The 12,340-nt window shown below is 44.1% G+C and overlaps 1 protein-coding gene across 6 annotated transcripts in view; it reads right to left on the bottom strand.

Moving 5' to 3' along the window:
• Nucleotides 1-79: 79 nt before the first annotated feature.
• The window catches only part of STARD9 (StAR related lipid transfer domain containing 9), a 121,484-nt gene continuing 109,223 nt past the window's right edge, over nucleotides 80-12,340 (bottom strand). For 4 of the 6 annotated variants that reach the window (XM_027553651.1, XM_027553653.1, XM_027553656.1 and 1 more), the window contains 7 exons: nucleotides 4,196-4,313; nucleotides 3,934-4,055; nucleotides 3,673-3,737; nucleotides 3,300-3,502; nucleotides 3,071-3,168; nucleotides 2,701-2,859; nucleotides 80-2,244 (listed from right to left, as the gene is read on the bottom strand). In XM_027553651.1, the coding sequence (XP_027409452.1) occupies nucleotides 2,143-2,244; nucleotides 2,701-2,859; nucleotides 3,071-3,168; nucleotides 3,300-3,502; nucleotides 3,673-3,737; nucleotides 3,934-4,055; nucleotides 4,196-4,313 (867 nt within the window). In that variant the 3' untranslated portion in view covers nucleotides 80-2,142. Of the gene's footprint in view, nucleotides 2,245-2,700; nucleotides 2,860-3,070; nucleotides 3,169-3,299; nucleotides 3,516-3,672; nucleotides 3,738-3,933; nucleotides 4,056-4,195; nucleotides 4,314-12,340 lie in introns of those variants that run through there. The other 2 variants (XM_027553652.1, XM_027553654.1) reach the window with 2 other exon arrangements.

The raw sequence follows: 12,340 nt of genomic DNA, 5'->3' as shown, positions 1-12,340 counted from the left end.
GAAACAACGCTGGTCTGTGTGAACCTTAAAAGCTTACTTTAGGCAGGCAATAAGAAAGGAATTAGAGACAGGCAGCTAATGAATTAGTGAACTCATTAGTATTTAGATTCTTTTCCATATGCCTGCTTTCTACTAGTTATCTCAACAGTGGTTTTCAAAGTGGTCTCCAGACCAGCAGCCTCACAATCACCTGGGACTTCCCAGAAATACAAATATGTGGGCCCCTCCAGGCCTCTAAATCAGAAACTTGAGTGGGGGCCAGCCTGGGGTGTCACAAATCCTTTCCGTGATTCTAATGCACAATAAAGTCTGAGAACCAAATATCTTAACACCAGCGTCAGCTGACTTACATGCCTGGCTTGTGGCTTCTCTAGTTCAGGGGATATGGTCTCCTCAGGGCTGCCTGCCCACATGTTCAGATTCCCACTGCTGGCTCTGCCTCAGAAGCTCCAGAGGTACATACCTGCTAAAGAGCTTCCTTCCAGGGCTCTGTGGTTACCGCTGGGTGTGCCAGTGACTGTTCTGGAATCATCTCTCCTGTTCGTACTTGGGCTACAGCTAGCAATAGCTGGGCAACTTATCTGGTTGCTCTTTATATGCAAAGCAGTACTGAGCTCATAGGAAACAGTATATATGTGTAAACTATATAGCTTGAAACTGCGCCATGAGCAGTTACTGCCATCGTAATCGAGGCTGAATTCTGAGCTCAAATGACACACTTAGGCTATCCCAGGGTAGTCTTCACTGAATAAAAGTACACACCGGACTTTTAATTTGCAAGTGTTCTGAACTTTTCAATCAGTGGTCTTAATCATATGAAAAGATATGGGAGTACATAAATAGGGTGTTAAATATATCAAGTGTTAACAAAATATTAACCAGAAAAATAAGTTTAAAAGCAATTTTTAAAAAAACCTTCAACAATATATAAATAACTTAATCTGAGGTAAGAGGGGAAAAAAATCCTGCAAATACTTTCAGAAAAATAAATCTCTGCTGGACTATGCAGAAATTTACCTTTTTACCACATCGTCTCAATCCCCATATGGTTACCCTCTTCTACCAAAGTTTCTGGGCACCAGAACTGAAGCCAAGAATCTCTCCTACCCCTAGCACTTTCAAGTAACCATATAGAATAAAAGCTCAAGTTCAGTCAGAAAACTGAACCCAGTCTCCATCCCACCCTAGAACAGAAGGGGCTACAGCAGTGCGTGGAATGCTCAAGAGCCTGAAGGCTGGAAGCAAGCCTTCGAGTGAGGTAAGGAATGGAGCTGAGCTTCCTCCTAACAAATCACTTACCTCCTCTAGGAAGTCCACTATCATCCCTCCCATCTTCAAAAGACAGTTTTTCATCTCTGAGATGAGAGATGCCCAAGCCCCATCCCCAGTCTTCCTCAGGGATCTGGGGTCCCACCCTGACCCCAAATCTATCCAGCCAGCTTCTACAGTGGTTTTTCTCATTATACTGAGCTCTGGAGTGATGGCTCCATAACACAGCACTGGTCAGTACTCCTAACTGGGCCAAGACCCAAACGAATGTCCTCTCCTGTGAGGGAAAGGAAGGGGGTGGGGGCAAGGCAAAAATTAATAAAGCAATTTGTAAAGATTCAAAGAGGAGAAACAATTCTACATCATTGTTCTGGTTTGTGTAGATGTTTTTTTAAACCATTTTCTGTTTTGGTATTTCCTAACACTCCATCCCACAGTGGAGCTGAATGCTGGAGGCAGATTCACTCAGCTGGCCGATGGCAGCTTCTCTACCAGCCCAAGGGCTGCACCAAACTAAGTAAGCACCATGTCAGAGCACTGCCATTTCCCAGCTCTACTGGCTGTACCCAATCCTGATCCTAGCCTATATGCCATAGGGTCCCAGAGACAGGAAAAAGTGAGAAACCCAAAAAGGTGAGTTGAGCTTCATTCACACTGGACGGCCAGAGCCAGAAGCTCAAGCGCCCTTGCTCTGCGCAGGTGCCAGCTGTGACCAAGTGCCGACCAGGTTTCACTGGAACTTCGGGGCGGAATGCCATCTATTCAGTCGGCCACAGCAGGTAGCCTTGGCTCTTCTTGCATCAGGATACAGAGTAACAAGAACTGCCCCAGCAATTCTGGGGCATCCTGGAGTGCCATCTTGACTGTGAGATGCTAACTACCAAGGAAGGAAGCCAGTCTGGCTATAACCAGTGGCTGCTGTTTGATGAAGGAGCTTAGAAGTTGAGGGGGGAATCCTGGAGCACCAAGTTCTACCTGAAATAACCAGAGAGGGAAGAGTTAAAGGTGCGCACTGGGGCATACTTCAGCCATAAGTAGCTGTGGTGATGGGACAAACTCGGAACTGAGCTGTGCACAGTCCTGTACGCTGCTGTTCAGATCTAGACAAAAGCTTCCTTTCCCAATGCCAAGTCAGGGAACTGAGGCTGCTGCTCTTCCTCATAATGACTCATTTATGTCCTGAGAACCCTGGGAACAGCCAGAGGACGAAGGCCACCAGGCTCTGAAATAGCTTTGAAGAAGGTTGGTCAGCTCTGCCTCATTCCTTCCTCTGATTCACCACTGGTTTGTGACCCAAGAAGCCCTTAAACCTCCAGCCTCAGGCCACAGGTCCTGGGTCCTAAAGGATGTTGAACAGCTTTACAGTAAGCTCCCATGAGGCTGGGGTCAAATCAAGGCATGCTGTGAGACCAGCTGCAGGAGGTGGATCACCTGGGCTAAGTAGATGACTCTGGTGATCTCCTTCCCTTCCACAGTGAGGGGCTGCAGGATCCAGGCGCTGGGCAGGATCTCCCCTCGGACCATCTCCCTGTTGGGTCTCGGCATGGATGCATCATACACAGACTGAGCTGCCATGATAGACAGTTGCCCCTAGAAACAGCAGTGTGAGTTCAGCCTGTGTAATGTGGCTCCACCAGGGACAGGCTCCAGTGCAGGCAGTACCGTGGAAAGACCAGCCTTTGAGGCCCTCCCCACCGCCACACACCATGTCCAATTTGCCCTCCTCCCCACCCAGAGGACGGGATGCCCACAGAGATTGCTTTTCACAACACGCCAGCCCAAGTTCCTCCCACATCTTTACCACCAGCAAGGCAGGCACCTCTTTGGCTTCCACGCAGACACAACAGAAATCCCGTGGCTGCTTCAGTGCACACACGGTGGTATTGCACACCAGATACACTGGAGGGGCAGGGATGCAGAAAGTCAGAAGGTGCCCTGTGACACCCCATCATTGTACAGCCTGACACCCCACTAGACCAAGCCTGAGTACCCAGCCTCCCAAGAGCGCTGCCTCTGTTCCCGGGGCTCACCCAGGTTGATGCTGTTGGTTACCCGCTGGTGCAGCCTTGCTGTCTGGACGGGCTTATGGTACAGGGGCCACAAGGTGGGGTCACTCACAGCTGCCCACACATGAGACAATGGCTGGGACACCACGCCAGCCCCCAGGAAGCCATGCCGGGTAGAAGAGAACATCTTGTAGTACAGCTGCACCTCCTGCTCCTCACCCTGATGGCTGGCAGAGACACCAAGGGTGGGGAAGAAGAGGACGGGGTAAAAACTGAGTTCTAGGGTCACAAAAGAAGAGTTCAGGTGAGGCACTCAAGGAAGCCAGGGTGGAGAAGGCAAAGGAAGAGACAAGGCCACCAGGGCTGCAACAATAAGACACTGTGCAAAGCAACTTACTTCCAGCCGGCTGCTGCCCAGCAGCTGAAGAGGTTGTTCAGGTTATCTGAGCAAGCAGCCATTACCTGGGGACACAGTGACCACACCCAGATTAGTGGGCACAGTTGGTACAAAGCAAGCCCTTGGACGAGTCCCTCAGGCCAGTGTTCCCTGAATTGCCCCTTTTGTAAAGATAGCTGCTGAAGAAGCCCTCGTCTGCCCCGTTCCTCCCCTCTTCCTCCTCCCTCCCCACCGAGCAGAGTCTGCTGCAGGAAACCTCACATCAGCCATAGAGAGGTCCACAATGTGCTTGGCCAAATCCTTGTATGAGGAGGAGAAGGAGGTCCCCAGGCTGGACAGGCTGGACGGGGAACAGCAGCAACTGCCCAAGGCGGCTCTGCGGCCTACAATGAATAGGTGGAGGCTCCTGAGCATCAGGGCCTTGGCGCAGCACCGGCATCCTGAAGGACAGCAACCCCCCAGGATCTAGCAGACCTCAGCCCTGAAGTCCCCACACAAGGCAGGTACCTGCCCCACTACTCACTGTAGGCTAAGCTTTTCCAGGCAGAGCCAGCCAGATTCAGCTGATTGTTCCTCACTGAAGAGCGGCCCCGCACTTCCCCTATCCAGGAGTCTCTGGAATCAGGCAAGTTTGTGTCACCCTGCAGAAGAGAAGATGCTCAGGACCAGAGCCAAGGGAGCAAGAGAGCAGAACACCAGAAAGCCAGTGCGGAATCATCTCTGCCTCTGAACTGCACAGTCTTCAAAATAAAGGCTCCAGTGTAAAGGTCATCCCCACTGGGATTACAGGAAGCTGGATGCCCCCAAGAAGGCAGGAGCAATAGAAACCAGTCCCTGGAGAGTTTCCTTGCCCTTCAAGTCACAAGTTCAAGGTTGCTTGTAAAAGAGTTCCAACAGGGATCAGTATAAACTGGGGCCTGAGAGGTACCAGGGGTCACTGGATGAGGGGACCCTCTGCCCACTGAAGCAACTGGAATGAGGCCATGGCTGGAGCTGTGTTTAGTGTGAGCAGCAAACAAAGCCCAACTGGGAGGTGGGATGGGGAGGGAAAGTGATGGGCTGTGAAAAGCTTGACTTTTGGCCCCAGCCCCATGTCCAATGGCTAAGCCCAAGGTTGTAATGTGGAACCAGTTCCAGTCCGGTTACTAAATTGTGTCTTACTCTTTGCAGCCCCATGGACTGCAGCACACCTTGCTTCCCTGCCCTTCACCATCTCCCGGAGTTTGCTCAAACTCATGTCCATTGAGCCAGTGATGCCATCCAACCATCTCATCCTCTGTTGTCTTCTGTCTCCTCCTGCCTTCAATCTTTCCCATCATCAGGAAATTGGGAGCCAGACCCCACCTTTACTGCAAGCAGCTCCTCAATGACACAACCCTTGACTTCCGCCGGATCTAACAGGCACTTACCATCCTACCTCTATCATAAGTTCCTAACTTTGTGCTGCTTTAAACACAAGAAGACGTAAACAGAGGTACTCTGTCTCCATCTTCACCTCCTTTCTTCTTCCTGCAACATCCAGTCTGCTTCAGACTGAGATACTTTGGCACCCTCTTAAGAACTTTTCACTACTGATCACCTCGTTCTTCACTTGTTGCCTCCACCTCTTCCTCTTCACTAGATTCTTCATATGAGCATTTAAGCATGCAAAGATTTCTCCCACCTTTAAAACCTTCCTTTATAGGCATCTTTGCTCTTCATAGACTTGAAAGGACTGTCGCCATTTGCCATCTACTGCCTCCATCCCCTCAGAACCCACTTGCCTGGGTCTAGCGAACAGGTCCCAGTCCACATCTTGCTGAGCACCTCCCTCTCACAGCAGCATTATTCATAGTAGGCAAAAAGTGGAAACAAACTAAATGTCCATCAACTTATGAATGGACAAATAAATATGATAATCATCCTGTGTGATATTTTTGACCATAAAAAGGAATGAAATTCTGATACATGCTACAGTGTGGATGAACCGTGCGTGGGTTCAAAAAAAGATACACTGGAGTCCTAACTCCTGCTCTCTATAAGTGTAACTGTATTTGGAAATAGGGTCTTTGCAGATGTAATTGAGTTACAATGAGATCCTACTGGATTAGAGTGGGACCTACATCCAATGACAGGTGTCCTTATAAGAAGGCCACATGAAGACATAGGGACAGAGAGGCACAGGGGGAGAAGCCATGTGATGCCAGAGGCAGAGGCTGGAGTGATCCAGTTACAAGCCAGGGACTGCCAGCCACTACCAGAAGCTCAGAAAGAGGCATGGAACTTTAGATTCTTCCCCTAGATTTTCAAAAGCAGCATGGCCCTGTTGACACCATGATTTCACACTCCCAGGGTCAAGAACTCTGGAAGAAGTTTCAGTTGTTTTAAGCCACTCTGTTTATGGTAATTTGTTATATCAACTGTAGGACATCAAGAAACCCTGGAAACATTATGACTGAAAGAAGCCAGTCACAAAGGACCACATATTGTATAATTCCATTTATATGAAATGTCCAGAATACACACATCCATAGAGGCAGGACGTAAGTAGATTATAGGCTTACAAAGAGTTGGGGATCGTGTGTTTGGGAAGTAATAACTAAGAAGGGTAGAGGGTTCCTTTTTGGGGTAATGAAAATATCCCAAAATTGATTGTGTTGATGGATATTCCACTCTGTGAATGTACTAAAAGTCAACAAGTTACAACAACAGCAACAACAAAAGAATAAATGAACTAAAGGAAGTGCTAAGAAAGGATGGGCATGTTAAAAGGGCATAAGACTCAATCTGAAAGAAAAAGAACTCCAAAAAATAAAATCTGGAACAATCTGGGCAATTAATAATAATAACACTGGATTATAACTCATAGAATGAAATATTTATGAGTCCAAACTGAACAAAATAAATAATTGGATAAATCTAAATAGGGAGAGAAATGATAATACTACCTTAAAGAAATACCAGAAGAATCAATAAATGTAGAAGAAATTAGGGAAATACAAAATTGCCATTAAAACACCACATCAATAATTTTTTTAGGCATACACCAATGGGTGCTAAAATAAGTGGGCAAAAATTTGAGATAAAATAGTATATCTGCATGGTCTCTATCTTTCCCATGATGTTTATTAATTATAAAGAGAAAAATATTAACGTTCAGTGGAGAGATTCTAGCCATTACCATAACTTCAAGGTTAACATCACTAACAAGACATAATGACATCAAGTACCCTCTGAAATACTGAGGATAAGGCATTGCATGGAATATACACCACAGTGCTATTTGTTGTTTCTCTGAAATTCTAAAATAGCCAGTATCCTGCATTTTTCTTTGCTTTGTCTGGCAACCCCAACCGAGAGGACACAGTTTCTGTGGTATTCTTGCCAAAAATGCATAACCACAATCTAATCAAGAGAAAACAGCAGACAAACACATCCTACAAAATTGCTGACCTTGAGACAAGGAAAAACTACGAAATTATCAGTGGAAGAAGGAATTAATTATTTTAAAGGGCAGAAATTAACAAGTTCAAATCAAAACTAACCTGTTAAGATGCTCTGTTTTCATTAAATGTTAAGTTAAAGATTCTCTTGTCTCCATTAAGTTGAATATTTGAGACTGGGGGAAGCATTGATTACTATTCTTTTACAGAAAGGTAAGACTCTTAGGCTGGTATGAGAAAAATCAGGTAAAACTACTATGAAAAGGATGTACTGCTTTTTCATTTTCTATTATCTTCTTTTCATTTCCAGAGTAGATATTTTTAGAACACACTTAGGGAAAAAATAGATGAGTTGTAGATACGTTTGTAAAAGACAAATGGGAGAAAACTGAAAATTAAAAATTTTAAATATGCCATCCCTGAGCCTATTTGTAGTACTTGTAGTCTATTTCTAGGTCTTCTAGAGCCTGAAGGAAAAAAAAGGTCTTGACATTAATCAAGGCCTGTGAGGTTTAAATTATTGCCCTATCCACTCTACCTCCATTGTACAAAAACTTTCACAACCAGCCTGGGCAAGATGCAACAGTGTAGTAGTTTTGTATCCAAGGTTACTTCCCCCACAACACTTCAAGCAAAAGAAATGCAGTGGCAATACAAAGTCTGTAGCCTTTCCAATAAAGGTTTGTAAAACAGTTAAAAAAAACAAAAAAACAAAAAAACTGACTTCAGAAGAGATGGAAAATCTAAAACAGAGGTTGGCAAACTTTTCTGTAAAGGGTATAGTAAGTATCTAAGGCTTTGTGGACCATTTTAATAGATGCAATGACTTACCTCTATCACTATACCATAAAAGCAACCACAGAGAACACATAAAAAAATGAGAGATGCCATATTCTAGTAAAATGTTATTTACAAAAACAACTGGTGGACCAGATACAGCCAAAGGAGTTTGCTGAACTCTGATCTCAACAGAGCACTTTCCACAGAAGAAATTTTTCAAACAGCTTATCCTGCCAAACACCAGGCCTTGTCATTTTCACAGGATCATTATACTCCATTTTAAAAAATTAGGTAATTCTAAAAATATTTTAATCTCTCATCCCCAATTTCCCTCCCCCACCCACCTTAAATTATCCTGACTTCTTTACATCTTTTTGTTTGTATGTATTCTTACAAAAGGATTGTTTTACATGTATGTAGTTTTAATTTATACAAATTTTAGTTTTAATTTATACAAATAGTAATGTGTTTTACCTCACTGTTTCATAGTGCTTTTCATTCAGTACTTTGCCTAGGTGTTCATCCAATTTGTTAATTCTGACTCTTACACTGAATACAACAGTCCTGGCATAAGTCCTTTTGAAGGAGTTTACCATTACCACCATTACTCCTACCATAGTTTAGCCTCCGGCCAAGCTACATGGGGGAACATAGCCCCACCCATCAACAGAAAACTGGATTAAAGATTTACTGAGCATGGCCCCTCCCATCAGAGCAAGGACCAGATTCCCACACAGCCAGTCCCTCCTATCAGGAAGCTTCCACAAGCCTCTTATCCATCAGAGGGCAGACAGAATGGAAACCACAATTACAGAAAACTAACCAAACTGATGGCAAGAATACACAGAAGAACTGTACAAAAAAGATCTTCACGACCCAGATAATCACGATGGTGTGATCACTCACCTAGAGCCAGACATCCTGGAATGTGAAGTCAAGTGGGACTTAGAAAGCATCACTATGAACAAAGCTACTGGAGGTGATGGAATTCCAGTTGAGCTATTTCAAATCCTGAAAGATGATGCTGTGAAAGTGCTGCACTCAATATGCCAGCAAATTTGGAAAACTCAGCAGTGGCCACAGGACTGGAAAAGGTCAGTTTTCATTCCAATCCCAAAGAAAGGCAATGCCAAAGAATGCTCAAACTACCACACAATTGCACTAATCTCACACACTAGTAAAGTAATGCTCAAAATTCTCCAAGCCAGGCTTCAGCAATACGTGAACCGTGAACTTCCTGATGTTCAAGCTGGTTTTAGAAAAGGCAGAGGAACCAGAGATCAAATTGCCAACATCCGCTGGATCATCGAAAAAGCAAGAGAGTTCCAGAAAAACATCTATTTCTGCTTTATTGACTATGCCAAAGCCTTTGACTGTGTGGATCACAAGAAACTGTGGAAAATTCTGAAAGAGATGGGAATACCAGACCACCTGATCTGCCTCTTGAGAAATTTGTATGCAGGTCAGGAAGCAACAGTTAGAACTGGACATGGAACAACAGACTGGTTCCAAATAGGAAAAGGAGTACATCAAGGCTGTATATTGTCACCCTGCTTATTTAACTTATATGCAGAGTACATCATGAGAAACACTGGGCTGGAAGAAGCACAAGCTGGAATCAAGATTGCTGGGAGAAATGTCAATAACCTCATATATGCAGATGACACCACCCTTACGGCAGAAAGTGAAGAGGAACTAAAAAGCCTCTTGATGAAAGTGAAAGTGGAGAGTGAAAAAGTTAGCTTAAAGCTCAACATTCAGAAAACAAAGATCATGGCATCCGGTCCCATCACTTCATGGGAAATAGATGGGGAAACAGTGGAAACAGTGGCAGACTTTATTTTTTGGGGCTCCAAAATCACTAAAGATGGTGACTGCAGTCATGAAACTAAAAGACGCTTACTTAGTTTAAACATCTTTTAAGCATTTAAAAGACGCTTAGAAGTTATGACCAACCTAGATAGCATATTCAAAAGCAGAGACATTACTTTGCCAACAAAGGTTCGTCTAGTCAAGGCTATGGTTTTTCCTGTGGTCATGTATGGATGTGAGAGTTGTACGGTGAAGAAGGCTGAGCGCTGAAGAATTGATGCTTTTGAACTGTGGTGTTGGAGAAGACTCTTGAGAGTACCTTGGACTCCAAGGAGATCCAACCAGTCCATTCTGAAGGAGATCAGCCCTAGGATTTCTTTGGAAGGAATGATGCTAAAGCTGAAACTCCAGTACTTTGGCCACCTCATGCAAAGAGTTGTCTCATTGGAAAAGACTCTGATGCTGGGAGGGATTGGGGGCAGGAGGAGAAGGGGACGACAGAGGATGAGATGGCTGGATGACATCACTGACTCGATGGATATGAGTCGGGATGAACTCTGGGAGTTGGTGATGGACAGGGAGGCCTGGAGTGCTGTGATTCATGGGGTGGCAAAGAGTCAGTCACGACTGAGCGACTGATCTGAACTGAACCAAACTGATCACTTGGATCACAGCCTTGTCTAACTCAATGAAACTATGAGCCATGCCATGGAGGGTCACCCAAGACGGACAAGTCATGGTAGTGAGTTCTGACAAAACGTGGTCCACTGGAGAAGGGAAAGGCAAACCACTTTAGTATTCCTGCCTTGAGAACCCCAAGGAAAGTATGAAAAGGCAAAAAGATAGGACACTGAAAGACGAACTCCCCAGGTCAGTAGGTACCCAATATTCGACTGGAGAAAAGCAGAGAAGTAGTTCCAAAAAGAATGAAGAGGCTGAGCCAAAGTGAAAATAATGCCCAGTTGTGGATGTGACTGGTGATGGAAGTAAAGTCTGATGCTGTAAAGAACAATATTGCATAGGAACCTGGAATGTTAGGTCCATGAATCAAGGTAAATTTTAAGTGGTCATACGAGAGATGGCAAGAGTGAACATTGACATTTTAGGAATCAGTGAACTAAAATGGACCAGAATGGATGAATTTAACTCAGATGACCATTACATCTACTACTGTGTGTAAGAATCCCTTAGAAGAAATGGATCAGCCCTCATAGTCAACAAAAGAGTCCCAAATGCAGTACTTGGGTGCAATCTTAAAAATGACAGAATGATCTCTGTTCATTTCCAAGGAAAACCATTCAATATCACAGTAATCCAAGTCTATACTCCAACCACTAATGCCAAAGATGCTGAAGTTTAACAGTTCCATGAAGACCTACAAGACCTTCTAGAAACAACACTCAAAAAAGATGTCCTTTTCATCATAGGGGACTGGAATGCAAAAGTAGGAAGTCAAGAGATACCTGGAGTAACAGGCAAGCTTGGCCTTGGAGTACAGAATGAAGCAGGGCAAAGGCTAACAAATTTTGTCAAGAGAACACACCAGGTCATAGCAAACACCCTTTTCCAACAACACAAGAGATGCCTATACACATGGACATCACCAGATGGTCAATACCAAAATCAGATTGATTATATTCTTTGCAGCCAAAAATGGAGCAGCCCTATAGAGTCAGCAAAAACAAGACCAGGAGCTGACTGTGGCTCAGATCGTGAACTCCTTATTGCAAAATTCAGACTTAATTTGAAGAAAGTAGGGAAAACCAATAAGCCATTGAGGTATGACCTAAATCAAATCCCTTATGATTATACAGTGGAAGTGACAAATAGACTAAAGGGATTAGATCTGATAGACAGAGTGCCTGAAGAACTATGGACAAGGGTTTGTAACACTGTATAGGAGGTGGTGATCAAAACCATTCCCAAGAAAAAGAAATGTAAAAGGCAAAATAGTTGTCTGAGAAGGCCTAACAAATAGCTGAGAAAAGAAGACAAGTGAAAAGCAAAAGAGAAAAGGAAAGATATATCCATTTGAATGCAGAGTTCCAAAGAATAGCAAAGAGAGATAAGAAAGCCTACTTAAGTGAACAGTGCAAAGAAATAGAGGAAAACAATATAATGGGAAAGACTAGAGATCTCTTCAAGAAAATTAGATGTACCAAGGGAACATTTCATGCAAAGATGGGCTCAATAAAGGACAGAAATGGTATGGACCTAACAGAAGCAGAAGAGATTAAGAAGAGGTGGCAAGAATACACAGAACTATACAAAAAAGATCTTAATGACCCAGATAACCATGATGGTGTGATTACTCACCTAGAGACATACATCCTGGAATGTGAAGTTAAGTGGATCTTAGGGGAGCATCACTAGGAATATAGCTAGTGGTGGTGGTGGAATTCCAGCTGAGCTATTTCAAATCCTAACAGATGATACTGTGAAAGTGCCAGCAAATCTGGAAAACTCAGCAGTGGCTACAGGACTGGAAAAGGTCAGTTTTCATTCCAATCCCAAAGAAAGGCAATGCCAAAGAATGCTCAAACTACCGCACAATTATCCTCATCTTACATGCTAGCAAAGTAATGTTCAAAATTCTCTAAGCCAGGCTTCAACAGTACGTGAACCGAGAACCTTCAGATGTTCAAGATGCATTT

Source organism: Bos indicus x Bos taurus, chromosome 10 (assembly GCF_003369695.1).
Source record: "Bos indicus x Bos taurus breed Angus x Brahman F1 hybrid chromosome 10, Bos_hybrid_MaternalHap_v2.0, whole genome shotgun sequence".
Lineage (NCBI taxonomy): Eukaryota > Metazoa > Chordata > Mammalia > Artiodactyla > Bovidae > Bos > Bos indicus x Bos taurus.
Note: the sequence above shows the minus strand (reverse complement) of the source record. Positions and strands in the feature narration are given on the sequence as shown.